This window comes from Paroedura picta, chromosome 10 (assembly GCF_049243985.1).
Source record: "Paroedura picta isolate Pp20150507F chromosome 10, Ppicta_v3.0, whole genome shotgun sequence".
Taxonomy (NCBI): Eukaryota; Metazoa; Chordata; class Lepidosauria; order Squamata; family Gekkonidae; genus Paroedura; species Paroedura picta.
In genome coordinates this window covers 86,554,634-86,575,932 of record NC_135378.1, presented here as the reverse complement: position 1 = coordinate 86,575,932, position 21,299 = coordinate 86,554,634, and the positions used below count along the sequence as shown (strand labels likewise).

The 21,299-nt window shown below is 48.8% G+C and overlaps 2 protein-coding genes across 7 annotated transcripts in view; both read left to right on the top strand.

Moving 5' to 3' along the window:
• Nucleotides 1-10,785, top strand: part of LOC143819541 (uncharacterized) — a 39,245-nt gene extending 28,460 nt beyond the window's left edge. For 3 of the 5 annotated variants that reach the window (XM_077301293.1, XM_077301294.1, XM_077301295.1), the window contains exons 2-8: nucleotides 3,606-3,739; nucleotides 5,022-5,492; nucleotides 6,427-6,531; nucleotides 7,064-7,150; nucleotides 7,992-8,155; nucleotides 9,907-10,004; nucleotides 10,600-10,785. In XM_077301293.1, coding sequence (XP_077157408.1) covers nucleotides 3,727-3,739; nucleotides 5,022-5,492; nucleotides 6,427-6,531; nucleotides 7,064-7,150; nucleotides 7,992-8,155; nucleotides 9,907-10,004; nucleotides 10,600-10,744 — 1,083 coding nt within the window. In that variant the 5' untranslated portion in view covers nucleotides 3,606-3,726 and the 3' untranslated portion in view covers nucleotides 10,745-10,785. Of the gene's footprint in view, nucleotides 1-199; nucleotides 350-377; nucleotides 402-3,605; nucleotides 3,740-5,021; nucleotides 5,493-6,426; nucleotides 6,532-7,063; nucleotides 7,151-7,991; nucleotides 8,156-9,906; nucleotides 10,005-10,599 lie in introns of those variants that run through there. The other 2 variants (XM_077301296.1, XM_077301297.1) reach the window with 2 other exon arrangements.
• LOC143819540 (uncharacterized) lies at nucleotides 10,781-21,289 on the top strand. Of its 2 annotated transcripts, none has more exons than XM_077301291.1 (8): nucleotides 10,781-10,918; nucleotides 12,284-12,423; nucleotides 12,901-13,625; nucleotides 14,560-14,664; nucleotides 16,754-16,840; nucleotides 17,989-18,152; nucleotides 18,773-18,876; nucleotides 19,983-21,289. In XM_077301291.1, the coding sequence occupies exons 3-8, from the start codon at nucleotides 13,106-13,108 to the stop codon at nucleotides 20,146-20,148; spliced, it is 1,146 nt and encodes a 381-aa protein (XP_077157406.1). In that variant the 5' UTR covers nucleotides 10,781-10,918; nucleotides 12,284-12,423; nucleotides 12,901-13,105; the 3' UTR covers nucleotides 20,149-21,289. The 2 variants fall into 2 exon arrangements, with proteins under 2 accessions (XP_077157406.1, XP_077157405.1); XM_077301290.1 differs by lacking the exon at nucleotides 10,781-10,918 and having other exon boundaries at nucleotides 10,943-12,423; nucleotides 12,901-12,970; nucleotides 13,104-13,625.
• The last annotated feature ends 10 nt before the right edge of the window (nucleotides 21,290-21,299 follow it).

The window sequence follows — 21,299 nt, the reverse complement described above, 5'->3', positions numbered from 1 at the left end:
AGCCCACTTTTCGCATGTGTGGATGCTCATACTTGCATGCCTGGCCACTGGCCAGCTACTCTTTGTGAACTCTGCGCCTGAATCTGTCCGAGGATGTCTCAGGCCACAGCCCCTTTATGGCATCATAGCAGCCCACCTCAGTCTCCCCAATGCCTGAATGGGGCAGCCAATCAGCAGGCTCCCAGAGGCAATAATGGGTTGTGCAGGCAGAGACAAAGGGTGGAGCCAGGCAAGCAGAGGCCACAGGGGACAGGAGGCTACGGCAGGCCACGCAGCACACAGGGGAGGAAGGGCTGGAGGGAAGCCGTGGTGGGAGCGACAGGAGGAGGCCCTCTTCTAATCCTGGGAGGTCATTCCCTGTGCTGAGGCAGGCTGAACAGATGCTGAATATTTTCTTTAAGGTCTACCTCTCGGGCACCCATTTTGTCCTGACCTATGCCAATCATGTTATCTCATTCCTTGTTTAAATGCCTCGTTTGTCTTCCTATGCTTCCAAACTACCCACTTCCAGATGTCGTCTCCTTCTCCTTCTCCTTCTCCTTCTCCTTCTCCTTCTCCTTCTCCTTCTCCTTCTTCTTCTCCTCCTTCTTCTCCTTCTTCTCCTTCTTCTTCTTTCAGTCAAGTCTAAGTGAAACAATGTAGCTTCTCACTATTAAGGATTTATAGCCTGGGACAATAGAATATGTATTAATTGCCTTCTGCAGTGTATTATTATCACTATTATTATTATTATTATCACTATTATTATTATTATCACTATTATCATTATCATTATCATTATCATTATTATTATTATTATTATTATTATTATTATTGGGACTTATTAGCCACTACTCTCATTTTTGGCTCGTGGCGAGTTACAAATTTGTCCGCAATAAAAACTCCATGAAAACCCCCATGAAAACCACACTGGGCGTAACAATATACATATATATATCAGATTCCAACAATAAAAACCGTAATGAAGAAACCCCTCTAGCCACAGCCAGAATTGATATAGGAGCACAAGGAGGAATGCAGATCTCCTGGCCGCCCAGCCTCAACCGTAGACCTGGCAGAAGAGCTCAGTTTTGCAGGCCCTGCAGAAAGCCAAAATCTCCCGCAAAGCTATGACAAATTTGTATTCTGATACAGAGAGTGCATGAAGTGCTACTTTGGACTGACATGGACCAAGTCCCCTTATCACAAGAGAGTTTCTAATAAATATGGTGAATGGTTCCAAAACAAAGGCAAAGAATAAAGGCAGCGCTGTCTCATGACCCTTTAAATAGGAAAATGGGGAGACAGCATACCCATAAGGAAGGCCGAGCGTCAAAGAATTGAGGCTTTTGAACTCTGGTGCTGGAGAAGACTCTTGCGAGTCCCTTGGACTGCAAGGCGAACAAACCGGTCAGTCCTAGAGGAGATCAGCCCTGATTGCTCCTTAGAAGGCCAGATCCTGAAGATGAAACTCAAATACTTCGGCCACCTCATGAGAAGGAAGGACTCCCTGGAGAAGAGCCTAATGCTGGGAGCGATCGAGGGCAAAAGAAGAAGGGGAAGACAGAGAATGAGGTGGCTGGATGGAGTCCCTGAAGCAGTAGGTGCAAACTTGAATGGACTCCGGGGGATGGTAGAGGACAGGAAGGCCTGGAGGATCATTGTCCATGGGGTCGCGATGGGTTGGACACGACTTCGCACCTAACAACAAATACCTAGTATGTTTAATCTCGCTTCCAAATGTGCATATAAGTTATTTCCATTAAATAAAATGCCAAAATCAAAGGCTTTAGGCAGGTTGTCCAGAATTTTGTCTCAAGCCTGTCAAATGCCTTCTCAGCATCTAAAAATGTAAAAGTGCTCTTGTGGTTTTTGATATCGTTCACATATTTTGACAGAGAATAAGTCCTGATTGGTCAGGATATACATATCTTGCTTTGATGAGCTTCACATCTGGTAGCCAATACTGAAGTCAAGATCTTATAGTCGTAAGTGTGGAGTCGATTTTGACAGTAAGAATCCATAGCTATTTCAACTTTCCCTTCTTTTAATATAACTATTGTAATACAGTCCAAGATTATGTAAAATGCCTAGATCCCTGTTTCACATGTATAGCTTACAGATTTTATCAGAGAATAGTTGATGAAACTCTGGAGTTAATGCCACTAACTCTGGGGTCTTGTTATTTTTAAGGTTTTTGATTGCAATGAGGATTTCCTATAAGTTTATAGTTACCTCTAGCTTATACTTATTTTATGGGGGTGGGAGGAGAGGTTTTTGCCGCTGGGGTAATTTTAGTGGGATATGAGAGTTGTGTGTTTTATATATGTGGGGGGAGTTTATTGTGTAACCCGCTGCAAGATGACTTGCCAATAGTGGCGGGAAATAAACCTAATTTATTTAAAAGGCTGCCATGTAGAGGATGGAGCAGAGTTGTTCTCTCTTGCCCCGGAGGGATGGACCAGAACCAATGGGATGAAATTATTTTTTATTATTATTTATTATTTAAATTTATATACTGCTGTTTCCCATGGGGCTCATGGCGGTTCGCATAATAAAAAAAATAAAAACACAATAAAACCCATAAAAACCCGTAATTACAATTTCTAAAGGTGACCAGACAGCAAGCGAAAAAACTAACTAAACTCACCCTCTCGACCAGCCGGGGCAGCCCTCTGTCTTACTGGTGAGAGCGGGGAGACAGATCTATTTATTGACAGATGGACAGAGGACATGGGGGATCTCAGACTGAATAGCCAGTCTTTTTACACTGACTCCTCTCTTGGGTTTTGTTAGTTTAGATTGCATAGGGGTTTCCTTTATATATTAAAAATAAAATCTAAAGGGGCTTATCCATCTATAAGGTGTACATTATTTTAAAAATTTTCTGTGAAGAACTTCTAATCACTGCACTTTTGCAGAGTTAGTGAGGAAATATCCAGGAATGCCAAAACAATTTCTGATCTATTTTTAAAGGGGTATTCCTTAAAGTATAAAGTATTCCAAGTTCCAGTAGCATCACAAATTACATCTCTGCAGGCCTTATGCTGCATTGTTATTTTGGAATTAACCCAAAAGGACTTATTGATTACTATTGTCTTTGAACATCCAATATACTTATAAAGAGATCTTCATAATATTGTTTTAAATTATCCCCTACAATATGCTCCTTTAATTTTCTAATCTTAATGCTAATTCTATGCATCTTATTATCTAAATCAGGGGTAGTCAAATTGCGGCCCTCCAGATGTCCATGGCAGCGAATGCTGGCAGGGGCTCCTGGGAATTGTAGTCCATGGACATCTGGAGGGCCGCAATGGACATCTGGATGGACATCTGGAGGGCCGCGAATGCTGGCAGGGGCTCCTGGGAATTGTAGTCCATGGACATCTGGAGGGCCGCAGTTTGACTACCCCTGATCTAAATCCTCTACTTATATCTTCAAGTTCTACTATCTTGTCCTTGTTCTCTACTATAGAGTTTCTGTTCTTTTCAATATCTAATTCCATTGGATCTGTTTTTGTTTCTGTCCCAACGAATACATTTTGTAGGAACTCATGTTCCCTCCCGTTGACGTGTAGCCTCCTTTCTAGTAAATCTATTTTATTTTTCTATCTCATGTCCAGATTCCAAGAAGAAAAATGTCAAAAGGATCAGAGATCAAAACCAGAAGTCAATTATAAGGTCATCCAGAGGATCTACTCTAGAGACTATAACAGCTTCAGTGAAGGAAAATAATCCATCAACATGTCAAAGATAGGTATGAATTACCTGAATCAAAAACAAAAGCAGGATCCTGACAATGCAGTGTAGGGTTGCCACCCTCCAGGTGGGGCCTGGAGATTTCCCAGAATGACGCCTCTACAGACTAGATCCGTTACTCTCTGGAAAATGCAATTTTGGAGAGTACCCTCTTACGGCATTATACCGCATTGAAGCCTGCCCTTCCCCAAATCCCATCTTCCCCATGCTTCACTCCCAGATATCCAGGAATTTTCCAACCTGCATCTTGCAACCCTAACAGTATGAACTCCCCGCAATTTGATAAAAATGCCTTCTGGAATAGCTCCACCCCATATCTTCCTGGAAGGGGCCCCCCCCAAAAAAAAAGGAAAAAAGAAAAAGAAATAAAATAAAAGAAATCTTGATGAATCTGCTTGGGCAGGGAATTCCACAGGACAGTAACTATGCCATAACCATGCACCCCCCATTTCATGAACCAGTCTATCTCATCTCTATTAAGGTGGGCATGTGGAGCAGGAATTCTTTGATGAGGGCCCCAGGCTCACAAGGACAGCTAAGCAGCCAGTGAATGCTCATGCTTCCCAGTCTTCACCTGGCAGAACTCTGGAATGAAACGGCAGGGGCCGTGGCTCAGTGTTAGAACATCTGCTTGGCATGCAAAAGATCCCAGGTTCAATCCCTGGCATCTGCAGCTAAAACAGCCATGTGAAGAACCTCTGCCTAAGACCCTGGAGTACTACTGTCAGTATTATTATTATTATTATTCTTTAATTTATATCCCGCCTCCCCCCGGAGCCTCGAGGTGGGTCATATAAAAACCATTCCCCTAAAACAATAAAAGCATAAGTATAAGAGTAGACAATACCTCCCTTGATGGACCAAGGGTCTGATTCAATATAAAGCAGCTTCATGTGTTCATATTTTCAAAGGTTGTGAGAGAGGGGCCATGGCTCAGTGGGAGAGCCCCTGCTTAGCATGCCGAAGGCTGCAGGTTCAATCCCCGGCATCTCCTGTTAAAGGATCTGGGTGATGTGAAAGCCTCTTCTTTGGTGACGTGGTTAGGAGCAGCCGCCTATAATCTGGAAAACCAAGTCTGATTCCCCACTCCGCCTCCACAAGCTGGATGACCTTGGACCAGTCACAGTTTTCTCAGAGCTCAGCCTTCTTCTACTCCTCCTCCTCCTCGTTCTGTTCCCCTGGAGAGCCGCTGCCAGTGGGAGGAGGCAAAACTGAATGTGATGGACCAATGGTTTTCTACTGTGACCTTCACAGGCATCTTTTCCACTTTGTCTTTCAAGACGTGGGCCGTGGGAGGAAACCAGCGGCAAGCCCGTCGGTGACATCGAAACCGTCAGCAACAAAGCGTCCAGGTGCTGCTGCATCAAAACCAGCGGCAAGCCCGTCGGTGACAGCCAAACCGTCAGCAACAAAGCAGCCAGGCGCCGTTGCATCTAAACCGTCAGCAACCAAGCAGCCAGGTGCTGTTGCATCTAAACCGTCAGCAACAAAGCAGCCAGGTGCCGTTGCATCTAAACCATCAGCAACAAAGCAGCCAGGTGCTGTTGCATCTAAACCGTCAGGAACAAAGAAGCCAGGTGCTGTTGCATCCAAAACATCGACAACCAAGCAGCCAAGTGCCGTTGCATCCAAGCCGTCATTAATAAGTCGTCAAGCTACTGCAACACCAGAGAGCGACAGAAGGTTTTACATAGTCTGCGTAATCATATCGTTGCTGAGCATTGCCATCATTACGATGATGGGCTTTCTGTGTAAGTTCAGAGCGATCTGCTACCTGCTCTCCCTCCGGACCCAAGGATTAGAGCGGGCTTGATGTTTCCCCCTCTGGCTCCCTGTATGGGTTCAGCCAAGCAGGGGGGCAGTGTTGTACTCTGGGTTGTAACAAAAAGCTTATTTGGCACGGAATATCTTTGAAAATATGGTTTGGTAGGGCATGCTGCTCTGACTTGGCTGGCCCAGGCTAGCCTGATATTAGGCAAAGCTAAGCAGATTTGGCCCTGGCTATTACTTGAACGGGAGACCACCAAGAAGGATCTAGGTGGGTGTGTAGAGGAGGGGAGGGGAGGGGCTGCGATGTAGGGGCAGAGCCTCTGCTTGGCCTGCAGGAAGTCCCAACCCCCTCATCTCCAGTTAAAAGGACCAGGGGGTAGGTGATATGAAACTTCCATATGAAACCCTGGACAGCCACTGTCAGTCTAGGCCAGGGGTAGTCAAACCACGGCCCTCCAGATGTCCATGGACTACAATTCCCAGGAGCCCTTGCCAGCATTCACTGGCGAACGCTGGCAAGGGCTCCTGGGAATTGTAGTCCATGGACATCTGGAGGGCCGCAGTTTGACTACCCCTGGCCTAGGCAATACAGACCACGAGAGGCCAATGGTTTGATTAACTCTAAAGCAGCTCCGACTGTGTTGATGTATGTTCATTGATAGGCATCAGTGTCACAGGAGACAAGGATTGTCCAACCCCCTTCTGCCAGGCAGGGCCAACTATTCATCCCCTCCCCAAGCCCCTCCTACCCCAGGCTCCACCCTCAAACTCCAGAGATTTCCCAACCGGTGGATGGCATCATTGGACTGATGGTGGTGGGGCCTGGCCTTATGCTAAGATGGCCTGGGGAGTGGGCAGATGGGTTCTGTAGGTTTCCGGAGGCGTCATATGAGGCGTCTGTCTTCATAACTTTAGACAGCAATGTGGACGAAGTGGAGAGCCCTCATAACGTTACCATGGACCAGGTGAAGAAAACATTGAGTGCTGCGCTCAGCCGGCCAGAACTTGAGAAAAGCGATGGTGAGTGAACAGTCAAGCAAGCTTGTTGGTTTGGGCAGAGGTCCCCGGGGGAGAAGAGGGAAATTCTCCAAGGGATCCCGGCAGCTGCAACTGACTGCCTAGCCTCAGAGCTCCTGTACGGGACGGGGTCACTCCGGCACAAGGACCCAAATATTGCAACTCTTCATCCTGGGCAAGAAGCCGCTCTTCAGGGGGCCCTGGGCTCCAACTTTGTTTGGCTTCTTTGGGGAGACCCACCTGAGTCCGTATTTTGGGCCCGTCAGATTGCAACAATTCATTTGGGTTGCTAACCGGAGAGGAATGCCAACCACGAAGGCTGAGCAATCTCTTCTTGACCTCAGGGCTGTACTTTTCTAATCCAGGTGTTTCACAGGTTTAGACGGAACCAAGGAAGAGAACGGGATGGATGGAAGGGACACAGCATAGTCCAAGGGGCTGGTGGAAAGGCTCAGTGGGGATCTAGAAGAGAGATCAAAGCTTAGGAACTGCCTGTTTTGTGGGGACACTCATGCAATCCTGTAAATACTCCCAGCCATGCAGGTTGCGGAGGAAGTGAAGAAACTGCCAACCAACATAAAAATAGCCGAATCCATCTATGAGGAGAGGAAAAGAAAGTACCGTAAGTATCTCCCTGGCTGCTGCGCTGCCCGGGCCCATTATCCAGGGACCGGGGAGAGCCGTGCCCTTTCTTGAGGAAGCAGCTCGCCACGCTGACTAGCCTGCCCATGTTTATGGTGCAGAGCAACCTCTGTGTAAGTTGTGTCAGCCCCAAGAGCATCCCCTCTTACTGTGGAGAGGGCTGAGGGTGAATGGAACAGATGACAAAGGAGGGGGGCACTGGCTGTGGGGGTCCTCTCCCAGCCCAGTTCTCATCAGGGCAAGTCAGCTGGTTTTCAGATGAGGCCCATCCCATGTTCTAAGGCTCTTCGTTGCTTTGAAGGAATGTGGGCTGTCTTCATTGCCTGGGGGCCACTAATCAGGATAACAGGGTGGTGGACATGGGTGGCAAGAGGTGACGTGCTACCTGAGGTGGCTGAGGAAAGGGGCAACGTTCACAAGAGAGAGTGGCAAAAGAAACCTGGCCTCTGTAGGTTCCTCTCCCTGTGGAAGAAGGTTCTGAAGCAATTCCCTGCATGCTTGAGGGAGAGCATCTCCTCCTGTCTCAGCACTCTGAGTGTCCTAAGACTCCATCTCAAAGCAGAGTTCATGCGATCCCACAGCCTCAGGGATTCTGGCTGGTCCTTCTTCAAGAGTGCTCTGCTCCTTTAGTCTCCTTGGTGGAAATGTTTGAGGACAATTTGGTTTGGGTCCTTGGGAGCCTGTCCTTCAGTCATGGAGCTTGGTGGAGCATTCATGGAGACGGGATCCTGATAGCAACCCTTCGTTCCGTTTAGATGGGCTACCTGGCAGCAGAATATCTGATTGTTGACCAGTTTCTGCCTACCCTTCTTCCCATTTAGATGACCTCTTCCATAAAACCTTGAGAAGTTCTTCTGGTCCTTGGAAGCTCCATGGACGGAGCTTGTATTACTTTTCCAAAGGAGCAAAAACCTGGTATGATGCGGAGAACTTTTGCATTTCCAGAGATGCGCACTTGGCCTCCATCCTCAATGATGATGAACAGGTGATGTCCTCTTTCTTGTCTCCCTCCCTGATAGTCGTCTTCTGTGTTGTTCTGCTGCCATTTTCCTATGCTCTTTTCCCCTCCCATACAAATGTTTTCATAATAATCCTTCAACTGGGTGTTTTGAGAGCACTGCCAAATGTCCAAGGGCAAGTCACAGCGAAGACCGTCCTGAGACGTCACACTGAGGTGTGTACATTAAATGAATGAATCAAAAAGTTACTGAGCTTCCTACAGTTCGGTATGATCTGGTGGCACAGGAAAGATGGCATGAACTGTTTTTGTGTGCCCCACTTTTAATTACCCAAAGGTTGTCTCAAAGTCACCTATACATCCTCTCCGCACAACAGACACCCTCAGAGAGAACTGTGACTGGCCCAAGGTCACCCAGCTGGATGCATGCGGAGGAGGCGTGGGGAATCCACATTAGGGTCTGCCATGCTTACCCATGACACCCCACTGCCTCTTGGTTATAATTGCTTCTCCAAAAGCAGCTTCCTGGTCTCGAGGTGATGATAAAATGCTTGACTTTGCGTGAATAATGGTGAATGAATGTGGAGATGCCAGATAACTGAGTTACACCCTTGGCCCAGCCAGTTGAGTGGGGCCTGTGATGAATGGGTGAAGGTGTCAATACAGACCGGTATCCCCATACCCATGTGAGCCTGTGGCCAGTATTATATTATTATTATATATAAGGTTTAAATTCTCAATATTTATAACATTGATAAAGATATTGAAGACTCAGAGGACTTGTCACGGATGAAAGAATCTCACTGAAAACGGAGATTACCTGGATTCCGTTTTGACAGAAGTCCTGCAGAATAAACAGATAAGGCAGTCTTCAAGCAGAGGTTGGATACACACTTTTCTTGGATGCTTTAGGATGCTTAGGGCTGATCCTGCGTTGAGCAGGGGGTTGGACTAGATGGCCTGTGTGGCCCCTTCCGACTCTATGATTCTATGATTCTAAGAAAAACTACAAAAAAGGACACTTTTCTTTCTTTTATGAATATATTTATTGCATTGCCATTGGATAGGTCTGTAGCCACAAACCGAATCAAACAGAACCAGTTTGTGGTTCAAGGCCCTGCACGCCCCATTGAAAGGGACCACAGTCCCTTTAAACAGGGTTTACACAAAGCCCGAAGCACAGCTGAGTGGCAGGGAGCTGTTTTTGTGGCTTTTTTTGGGGGGGGGGAACAGAAAGCGGGAATGTAAACCCTTGCTTTCTGTTTGGTCCACGAACTGCCATGAAGTACTTAAAAAGTCCATGGGCGTTTGGGAGGGTAGCCCTTGGCAGGGCTAAATTTGTGACGAATGTTGCTTTGTGGTTTGGTTCGTGCCCTTCCCTACTCTGCAGGTCCTGATAAGTAGTCAGAAGGACTGCAAAAGAAGTGCAGTCGTAGGGTGAAGTTTCGACTCTTGGCCATCCCAAAGGTAGAGCAAACGATGCCAAACAAAAGGTTCCCTGAATGGCAGGAACTGAAGGTGTCTTTTGCAGAGTCCTCTCACCTCGTAATTGGTGATTCTGGGGGCTGAACCCAGATTATTCCGTATCATCGAGCTTCTCTTTGACTCACTGTTTCTTAGCGCACTATTCTGATGATCTTGACAAATAATCTCACTTCTCTTTTCCAAGCCCCGCGCTTCCACTGCCCTGGGGGTGAACTTCTGTCTCCACTGCCATGATGCCCCTGCTGACGTAGCCAAGTTTCACTTTTGGGTGTGTGGTTTTGTGCATTTTGCAGAACTTCATCCGTTCCCAACTTCAGCGCACTTCCTGGATTGGGCTCTCAGCTGAGGAAGGCACGCCCAGGTGGACAGATGGCTCCAGACTCGTGACTCAGTGAGTTGAGCCAGCGAGAATTGGGGGTTATGAAGATTTGTCATCTCAACGTACACAGGATTTCCTGCAACATCTGGAATAGAATCACATTCCCTCTGGGGATTTTACGGGGATGGCCAAACTTCCTGCAGAATTCGCTCCTCGGATCCCCTCGGAGAGGGGTTGATCTTATCACATTTGCCTCTCCCCCAGAAAAAGGGACTTTCCTTTCTTGGGGCCCTATTTTGGTGGTCTTTAAAGGTCAACCAAGAAAGCTGACCCCTGGACACCGTCCAGCAGAAGCAAAGCTCCACCACAAGCACCATCTAAAGGGAGTTAGTTTGTTTCATTTCTAGGACAGATTTATTTCTTAATGATTTGGGTTTCCCCCTCTTAAATGTAGGGGAGGCCTCCCCACCTACCGTTAGAAGAAGTCCCTTCTATGCTTTCACTTGGGGGTGATCACCAACTGACGAAGAGTGCTTGCCCTCGAAAGCTCCTGCCCTGAATAAATCTTTGTTGGTCTTAAAGGTGCCCGACTGGACTCTGGTTTTATTGTGCTACATCTGTTAGCCTCTTGTCGGTTTCCCCCTTTAACTGATGCTCTTTTCTCCAGGTATTGGCCTGATGGCCAACGCAGCCAAGCAGAGGACTGTACCCTGATGGAGCCCTCATTCGCCGCCCGTAGCTGGAAGGATGAGGGGTGCCATAAACTCCATGGATGGATTTGCAAAGAGAGCCTAGATATCGATAAACCATAAAAATGCAGTGACTGTGAACAAAAATAAAAAGGAAGCTGGGATTTTCGTTTTTGCGTCAAAACAGAGGGAAAACCCCTCAGTTGTTTTTTATACCCTGCTTTTCTCTACCAGGAATCTCAAAGGGGCTTACAATCCCCTTTCCCTTCCTCTCCCCACAACAGACACCCCTGTGAGGTAGGTGGGGGGGGGGTCTAAGAGAGCTCTGACAGTGCTGCTCTGTGAGAACAACTCTAACAGGACTGTGACTAGCCCAAGGTCACCCAACTGGTGCTTATGGAGGAGGAGTGGGGAATCAAACCAGCTTGCCAGATTAGAAACTGCTGCCCTTAATCACGACAGCGCCCTGGCTCAGGCAGAGAAGGAAGTGGTCTGGCTTGTTCCTACATAGATGTATTATTTATACTCTCCCCATTCATAGAATCATAGAATCATAGAGTTGGAAGGGGCCATACAGGCCATCTAGTCCAACCCCCTGCTCAACGCAGGATCAGCCCAAAGCATCCTAAAGCAAAGTCCTTCAATCTCTGGGGCCCTTCCCAGTTTTCCTGCCTCAAAAGGAAGAAACGCAGCCTCAACCTTATCTGGATCTATTGAACCCCTTCAACCTAGATATCAGGAAAATTTTTTTCACAGTCCTGGATGCTGGAGGCTGATCCTGCCCTGAGCAGGGGGTTGGACTAGATGGCCTGCATGGCCCCTTCCCACTCTAGGATTCTATGATTCTAACCTCTGTTAGGACCCTGGGTGTGATCCTGGATTCCTCCCTGTCTACTAGGGAGACCAGGTCACAAACCCACTCGCCAGGCATTTGACCGTCTTCACCGAGCACGACAACTTGTACCCCACCTCTCGACATCCAATCTAGCCACCACTTTTAATAGCTCAAGAAGTTAACCGAGACTGAGGCTTTGGCCTGTAAATGCAGACCTAGCTGGTGAGGAAAGATCCTTGAAAATGAAATGAAATCCAGAGGTGGTTCTGGCTGGACCCCAACAAAGAAGGAAAGTTTTGAGAGCTTTTTGTTTGTTAATTTTGGGAGCCTCCTCACGCTGGGAGTTCCTGTTTCCTTGCTGACCTTGAAGATGGCAGAGGATGGTGGGTGGAGGGGGGGGGTCGCTTTGTGCCATCATCATCACAGCCCCCCCCCCAGCCACCAGATTGCAAATGCCTGATGGGGTTCAGCCAATCAGCAGGCCTCTTGAGGTCAATAATGGGTATGCAGGCACCCTGGGGAGAAGACAAAGGGAGGAGCCAGGCAGGCAGAGGCCATGGGGGGCTGCATCAGGCCTCGCAGCACACAGACCCCCTGCAGGGAAGCAGGGCAGGGAGCACGGGAGGAAAACGGCGGGGGCCTCGTGCGGTCATCTAGACCGCTGCTCTCTGCTGACGTTGGCTGAGTAGATCTGCACTAGTTCCTCTAAACGAACCTCACCAACAGCAGGACACTTTCCTCCTGGTTGCATTTTTTTTTTTTTTTTACATTTCCTCAATTGTTTCCCTCTGGCTGCAGAATCCTCACTTTCTCTTCTCGTTCCTCAGCTGTTCCTCCACTTTCGGGACTCCCTTTGCAGCTGCTGGCTGAGTCCTTCCCGGCTGCCTCCGGCCAAGACTCCGCTTCTGGACTAGATCGGCTGTCTGCAGCTGGCAGTTCTCCAGGAGGATTTGGCTTGGGGGTGGAGGCAAGTGTTTGGGCATTGCACCAGAGCACGACGACATTTCCAGCAAAAACCGGACGTGACATCGAGACGTTCACACTGAACGCCGTGGCTAAATTGTATCGGTCAACTTTAATGGGGCTGTTCTTAATGCAAACAGCCACACGCTGGCTGGGCTGAGAGTGGTGGTATAGAAGTCAAAGAATAAATAAAGACATAAGCAAACAAATGAAATCCTAGAATGCTGCCCCCCCCCCACCCAGTAGCACGATGTCACTTCTGGCCAATGCTGGCATGAACCCTCCTTTCCCCTCCTTTCTTCCACGCAGGTAGAAAAGCCCTCGGAGGGTTAGATTAGAAGAGGAGGCGGTTTTTATATTAATTTTAAAGGTTTTTATTGGAAAGAATTGTCTTCAATTTTGTTGTCAGCCATCCCGAGCCAGCCAGGAAAGGGTGCTACAGGAAGGAAATATTTATTCGCTTTTGTATTTATTTATGCAGGGCGCTGACCCCCTGGGAAGTGTCCCATTGTAGAGGAAGTTGTGCTCCCCCCTGCTGCCCACCGCCAGAGGTTAGCATTCAGGAGGCCAAAGCACAGCTGGTCATTGGCAAGCGGCTTGGTGTGTCCATGTAAGAAATTGGACTGTGTTTTCCCCCTCTGCTGCGCGACCCTCACAGGCCTCCTTTCCACTTTGTCTTCCAAGCCATGGCCCCCACGGAAGACGCAGGAACCGCGGCAGGGAAAAAGCCATCTGAAAAGGTTTCTGGAAAACTGCAGGGAAAGCCATCGGGAAGGCTGCAGGGAAGGCCATCGGGAATGCTGCAGGGAAGGCCATCGGGAATGCTGCAGGGAAAACCATCAGGAAGGCTGCAGGGAAAACCATCTGGAAGGCTGCAGGGGAAACCATCTGGAAGGCTGCAGGGAAAACCATCAGGAAGGCTGCAGGGAAAACCATCAGGAAAACTGCAGGGAAAACCATCAGGAATGCTGCAGGGAAAGCCATCTGGAAGACTGCAGGGAAAACCATCAGGAATGTTGCAGGGAAAGCCATCTGGAAGACTGCAGGGAAGGCCATCAGGAATGCTGCAGGGAAAACCATCGGGAAAACCAGCATCAGAGGAACCTGCCAAGATCGAGTTTTCACCACCATTAAGGGTTTTTTGGATTGCTGTTGCCATCTTGATGTTGATGAGTGTAGCTGCAATTATTGTAATGTTCCAGATGTGTAAGTCCACTGTTATCCCCTATCGGGGGCCTCCTGCTGAATAATCACAGTCACGATATCCTAGAGTTGGAAGGGAGCTCCAGGGCCATCTAGTCCAACCTCCCGCAGAATGCAGGCAATTCACAACTGCCTGCCCACCCCCCCACCCCCCAAAGCAGAATCCCTGCAATGGGGTGAGGAGTGAAATAACTCCTTTTAACTCTTGTTCAGTAAAGAGAAACATTTTTATAACTTTTCCGCAGTCAGAAGGCTCAGCTTGTATTCGGCTGTGTCTTGAATTATTGCCAATGCTGATCTGCTGTTCCCAGGCCAGAGGGAACTGGAATTGTTTATATTAACCATTGAGGGCGGGCAGAGGACTGGGAGGAATGGAAATGACCTTTCTGGGACCTTTTGCAGTGACTTGGCATAATGGCATCAGGGTGGTCCTGGGGGTTTTTCAAGGGGTGAAGACCCCAGGTTATTGGCTTGACCACAGGTTATTGGTTATTGATCTTTCCCCACCTCCAGTGGAATGTTATAAAGTCTCATGTAACAGTATTGTTCCTTGCACAGATTTTGGGATCTCCCGCTGTGTATATATCTCTTCTGCAGTAAAAATATAAAAAAGGTTTTTCTCTCCATGGGATTCATTGGGGTGGGCAAAAACAGGGGTAGTCAACCTGTGGTCCTCCAGATGTTAATGGACTACAATTCCCATGAGCCCCTGCCAGCAAACAGAATCCCAGCAAACGCTGGCATGGGCTCATGGGAATTGTAGTCCATGAACATCTGGAGGACCACAGGTTGACTACCCCTGGGCAAAAGGAACCCTAATTTGGCTATTTGGCCATCACCTGGCCAGTCTGGCCTGGAGGAAATTCACCTGCTGACCCTGAAGTTACATAGGGACATATTTGTTAACGTCTTACATAAGAGGCTCCTATCTTTTTAGATTACAAGACAAGGAAATCGAAGAGCCCCTACGATGAGCCACTCCAAGATCTGAAGAAGCAGATGGCAGATGTGCTCGGCCGTCCGGAAATCGAATTCAAGGAGCGTAAGTGTTAGGCTGGGAAGAGGCCTCCGTTTGACAGGCGGCAGAGGCAGCAAGGGAGCCCTGCAGGTGCAGCCGACCCACCTGAGAGCTGGCTCCCTGGCTAGCCTGGAAGATGCCCATGAAGCCGTGTAACTTCTGGGGTCTCGGCAGCACATGGGACCCACACGACCCAAACGCTGCATCTCTTTGTTGGCAGAGTATAAATACGCGAGAGGGGTGGAACACCAGGCTGCTTGAAGAACAAAACAGTTCTTATTGTGAGGAGAAGCAACTATGTAAAGATAGAGGAGATGGTCCTAACTGCCTAGCTAGCGAAACTCTCATCTTAATTAATTAATTAATTAACTAATTAATTAATTAATTGGATTTCTTACCCGCCACTCCCAGACAGCTCGTGGCGGGTTACAAATATCTATATAAAATTCCCAATAAAATACCCCTTAAAGCCACAGACAAAAATACATCAATAAGAACAACAAGATGCGGCAAAAACATTAAATCCTCAATCTGCCTTATACAGATGGTAAAACCATCAGGTCCCCAATTCTGTCCCATAGAGAGGGCAAGGAAGGGCAGAAGACTCCAAGTCCGCCATACCACTAGCAGGGTCTTTGTCCTAAGGGGGGGGGGGGTCAACAGATCTTCCTTAGAGCATCGGCCTCAGCCATAGACCTGGCGGAAGAGTTCCGTCTTGCAGGCCCTGTGGAATGCCGAAAGCTCCCACAGGGCCTGTAGCTCCTCTGGGAGCTCATTCCTCCAGGTAGGGGCCAGGACCAAAAAGGCCCTGGCCCTGGTGGAGGCCAGGCGTGCTTCCCGAGGGCCGGGAATGACCAGCAGATTTGTACCCGCAGATCTCAAGGCCCTGCGGGGGCATCTGCAGTCCTTCTGTCTTTCGTGGAGGCAAGCGAGAAGGAAGGGTGCTCAAAGGAGCAGGACATCTCCAGTGGAGCCAGTCAGGATGCTGGAGAAGTTAATTTTAAAAATATCAGGAAGTTCCTATTCGAACTATGCTAAATGCACATCTACTCCATTGCCCCCTGCAGGACACTCTTTACAGTCTGCTCAATCATGCACACTGCAGAGCTGGCAAATTCCAACACTCTTCGTCCTGGCCAAGAAGTTGCCCTTGTTCTCTTACCCCAACAGACTTCCGGAAGCCATCTTTTGAAGTCCCAAGCTCCCTGGCTGAACTTTAGAGATGAGCTTGAAAGTTGTAGTCTCTCTCTCTGCCTCACCTTGTGATGTCCAGTTGATGAGCACCAAGGCCGCTGGGATTCCTACCTTCCTACTTTCCTCTTCCACTCCTGTCCCATCCCATGTCCAGTCTTTGTGCAGGCATGTTCTGCAGTGCTCCCTAGCCCTCAAGATAGAACCAAGGCAGAATCCCTCCCCCTCTAGCTTTCAGCTTTCAGCTTGGCCCATCCTGCTCAACAGTCAGGGAAATGCCATTATGGCCAGAGATTATATTATTATTATTATTATTTAAATTTATTGCCCGCTGCCATCAGTCAAGCCGCCTCGTGACGGGTTACATGAAACAATACCCCGTAAGTACATAAAAACCCTGAAATGGGCAACTGGGGTGGGAGAGGTGCTTTAAAACAGTGGTCCCCAACCTTTTTATTACCGGGGACCACTCAACGCCTTTTACTGAGGCCCGGTGGGGGGGGGGGTAGTTTTCTCCTCTACTCTCAACCACTGCCCTAACGCTCTCTGATCGCTATGGTAATGTTTAAACATCCCTTCAAAATAAGATACAGACACGCCACAACAAGGAACATAAGGAACATTTCATTTTCATGGAAATTTTAACTCATGACAAGGACAAATCAATGGGAACCCTGAGCTTGTTTCTCTGCAACGAGATAGTCCCATCTGGGAGTGATGGGAGACAAAGACACCCGAAGTGTGTTATAAAGGGCCAGGGGTGGGTGGGGAGAAGGCGTCCTTTGGGGCCCACCTCCAATTCGTCGAAGGACCACATGTTGTCCGCGGCCCACAGGTTGGGGATCGCAACTTTAAAAGATGGGAAGGGTCTGGAACGGTCCATTTGTGGGGTTGCTCAATCTAATCCTGGGAATGTTTTTAGCCACTGAAATAGCCACCGAGGTAGAAAACCTGCCAAACACCATGAAGGCGGTGTATGAGTTGTTCAACATCAGGAAAAAGCAATACCGTAAGTGTTCCATTTCCAGTTGTGTTGCCTGAGTTCATTCTTATTAAAATTCATATCTGCTTCTCCCCTCCCCTCCCCTCGATCCTGTGGCTCACGTCACTCCCTTGCCCTCCTTTTTCTCCTTACAACAACCCTGTGAGGTGGGCCGGGCTGAGAGTGTACATGGCCCAAGGGCACCCAGCAAACTCTCATGACGTGTGTGTGTGTGTGTGTGGGGGGGGGGAATTTGAAAGTGGGACTTCCTGTAACTGGCCTGGCAGTCTCGACCGCTGTGTCTCCGTGGGGCATTGAGGAGACCCCCTCCATGCCTGGAGGAGGGAAGCCCACCAGACTAATCTCTAGGGATGGCTCTCAGCTTGCCATGGCTGGGGGGGAAGGCTCTTGTTCCTTACAACCTGGATCCTTGAGAAATGAGTGCGACTCCAGGGGGGTCATTAACCAGGCTGCTTGATGCCCCAAAGAAAATTTTAACTCTAAAGATGTAAGTAAATAACGGATACATCTATAGGTCTTCTAACTCTCTATAATAAACTATGACATGCCAGTCCTCTGATTGGCCCTTGGGGGGAGAGTTCTCCCCCCCCCCCCAGAGGGCCACTCAGAGGAGCTGGCATGCAGGGCCTCTGATTGGCCCTCACTGGGAGGGGACCCTTCCCCACTGACGGCCAATCAAAGGCTCTTCCCGGCCTCTGCTGTGGCCACCTACCGTTCTGGCCGGCCTCCCCACCTCTGTGCAGGGTGAGGAGCAGCACAACCCTCTGCTGGGGCCTGGGGCCGAGCCGTGCTGCTGCTGGGGCCTGCCAATGGCTCCCAGCCCTGCACACTGAGAGCTGCCGTGATGGGGAGGTACTGCTGCCGGCTTTCAGTCTCCCGTCACCACACCTGGCATGGTCGGGCATGGGGCTCCCTGCATCCCGCAGGCATGTAGAGCAGGGGTAGTCAACCTGTGGTCCTCCAGATGTTCATGGACTTCAATTCCCATGAATTGTAGTCCATGAACATCTGGAGGACCACAGGTTGACTACCCCTGATGTAGAGCATTCCCCAGCTGATGCCCGAGCAATCCTATGAGGCCGTTTGAATGCGCCCACCTGGCAGCACAGCATCGCCTTGGGAACTGGTTCCTCTCCACACTTTTCCCCTTGCAGAAAGCCTTATTGTGAAAAACCCCAGAAGTTCTTCTGGCCGCTGGAAGCTTCATGGAACGAACCTCTATTATTTTTCCAAAGGAGAAAAAACCTGGTATGATGCGGAAAACTTCTGCATTTCCAGAGATGCGCGCTTGGCCTCTGTTTTTGATGCGGAAGAGCAGGTGATTTGTCTTGCTGTCGTCCTTCCCCATGGTCTTCTGTTTTTTTTTCCTGCTGGCCCCTTTCTCTGTCCTTTTATCCCCTGGTGCAAATATTTTCAGAATCATAATTCAATTCAGAATGTTGATTGCATTGTCAAGGGGTCCAGAGCACATCACAGGGATTACCATAACTGTTTACAACAATCCTGTGAGGTAGAGACAGAATCATTCTTATTTGCCTCTTGAGGACACAGAGCCGTAACGGAATGGCTGGCTGGAGGCAGACTGGTCTCAGTTACTCCAATCTAATCCCACTGACACCTGGGCTGAATCTGCACAGAGCTTTCATTCCAATCCCAGGTCGATTCAGTCCCTGCCGTCTCCACTGAATGCAATTTCCATTTTGATTTTGTCTGATTTAAATTTTCCCTCTGCAACAAGCAGGATTGATCTGGGGCTCCAAACTGGTGGGTCTCCATGCCCCAAATGGGGACTGGCAGCCCCGTTCTATTGCATTGGGGATGAGGTTGTCTCTGAACTGTAATGCTACCCCTGTTTAAGGAGCCACGTTTCATGCATTTCTTGTGTGTTTGTGTGTGTGTGTGTGTTTTTCTCTCCTGGTTTTCTGCCTCCTCCTGCAGAATTTCATCAGTTCCCAACTTCAGCACAGCTCCTGGATTGGCCTTACCATTAAAGACAAGGGGGGCAGATGGGGCTGGTCTGATGGGTCCCCGTTCATGACACAGTGAGTTTGGCCGGGGGGGGGGGCAGGCCTTATGAAGAGGCCCCCATTGCCAGGCTGGCAGGATTCCCTGCAACATCGGTCTCCTTTGGGGATTTTTACAGGGACGATCCCAAGTTTATTTAATTTACTGATTCACTAAGTTCATGTTCTGCTTTCCCACCTTTACAAGGGTTTGGATCAGAATCACCCAGAGCTGGGAGAGACCTCAGAGGGCCATCCAGTCCAGCCCCCCCCCTCCTCAGGGACTTAAAAAACACACCCGGACAGGTGCTCCTCCAGTCTCCTCCTAAAAAACTTCCACTGAAGGAGACTCCACCCTCCTCCGAGGCAGCAGAGTCCATCCAGGAACAGCTCTCCCCATCAGAAAATGCTCTCTAATATGTAAACGAAACCTCCTTTCGTCATTTGAACCTTTTGCTCCTCGTCCTTCTTGTCTCTAAAGCTGCAGGGAACGGATTGGTCCCCTCTTCGACAGGTCTCCCTCTGACGTGGTCCAGCCCAGCTCTCCTATCGCCCGTGGCCCTCCTCTTCTCCCAGCCACACAGGCCCAGCTCTCCCCGCCTCTCCTCCGGAGGCCTGCATCCCCGCCCCTCAGCCCCCCCAGTCGCCCTTCGCTCAAAACCCTCCAACTCGTCAACATCCCTTTTGAACTGGACATACTTATCCCAAATGAAGTCTAACCAGTTTGCCAAGGCAGCCGGACTATTCCAAACACCCCCAACATACATCATTTAAACCGTTTGGAAAAGAGTTAAATACATACGAAGCATTTTTGTAAATGGGTTATTGTTTTTTTTTTTTAATTCAAATCCAGTCAGATGGTGCCTCCCCCATCCCTGGAAAATTTAAGTAACCCGGAAGGGCAATGGTCACAGAAGTAAGTGTTAGGCCTCAAACCTCTAAGGCAGGGGTAGTCAACCTGTGCTATAGTAACGGAGGTTTAGAGAGGGGCTTTCATTATGTGTTATTCTCCTGAGACCCAATGGCTTTCTATTGTTGTTTGAACAACCGCGTTCATCGCCCCAAGCCAGGCTGCTGGGAGGGCCGCCATAAAGATCCAAACAGTACGATAAAATAACGAAACTAATCAAATCTCTTCTGCCCAGGTTTTGGTCGGACGGCAAGCCCAGCAACAGACAGGCCCTTGCGGAAGCCAGCCAAGACTGCGCAGTGATGGTCCCCTCGTTCACCGTCCGCAACTGGAATGACGAGAACTGCCATAAACTGCACTTTTGGATTTGCAAAGAGAACCTAGAGCGTGATGAAACATAAAAAGCCTACTACAGTGAGCCAAAGTCAAAGGGAAGTCAGATGTACTTTGTTTCCATCTTAGCCTACAACTTAATGGAATAGCTATCCAGAGAATGAATAGGGGGGGTCAAGGAAGGGCAGAGACGCTGCTTGGCAGGCAGAAGGTCCCCAGTTCAATCCCCAGCATCTCTAGTGAAAAAGGATCAGGTAGGGGGTGATAGGGAAGACTGCTCTGAGATTCCTTTGGGTAAATCTTCTTCTTCTTCTTCTTCTTCTTCTTCTTCTTCTTCTTCTTCTTCTTCTTCTTCTTCTTCTTCTTCTTCTTCTTCTTCTTCTTCTTCTTATCATCTCAGGGCTCTCTCAGCCTCACCTGCCCCATAGGGTGTCTGTTGTGGGGAGAGGAAAGGGAAGGTGATTGGAGGCCGCTTTGGGACTCCTTTGGGTAGAGAAAAGCATATAAGAACCAACTCTTCTTCCTCTTCTTCTAGAACAATCTCAGGATACGAAGAATGAATTATCAAAAAGTTCATTTTATTACAAGTGGAATTTCTAAATGCTATGGCGCACCCAAGGGTACCAAATTGTCACGGGGTTCTAGGTACCCCCCTGAACTCCTTCCCAAGACATCTGTTTGTTGATGAGAAGCAACCAAGGGCTGACACCAGGAACCCTAGACAGGAAACCTTGCGGGTGGTGGGGGTTCCCCCCCATTCCCAGTTCATTCTAAAACATACGGTGCCCACAATGCTTGCTCATTTGTATCAGACATTCCTGGGTCCCCCAAATGTCCCATAGTTCCTGGAACATGCAGAAGAGGAGGAAAATCAGGCATCAGGTACATTCGGGGCTTTGGAAATACCAGGGTATATTAACTCCTCTTCTGAGACTTCCCCTACTCTGGTTCCGCTTTAGTCCCAAGAGGAAGAGGAACCCTGAATAAGAGCTGTGTAAAAAGACAGCAGTGCTTAGTCCTTCCCCGACATGGGGGATAATCGCCTGGCCTTCCAGTCTTCAAAACGAGGGTCAGGTCCTGAGCCACACCGGCAACGGAGATGACTTCTTCTTCTGAAGGGCAAGCCAGGAACAAAGATGTCCTGCCTTCATTTACTGCAATGGAAAGTGGGCTATAACCGACCAGTTTCATACTGTTATTTTTTTTTGGGGGGGGGGGT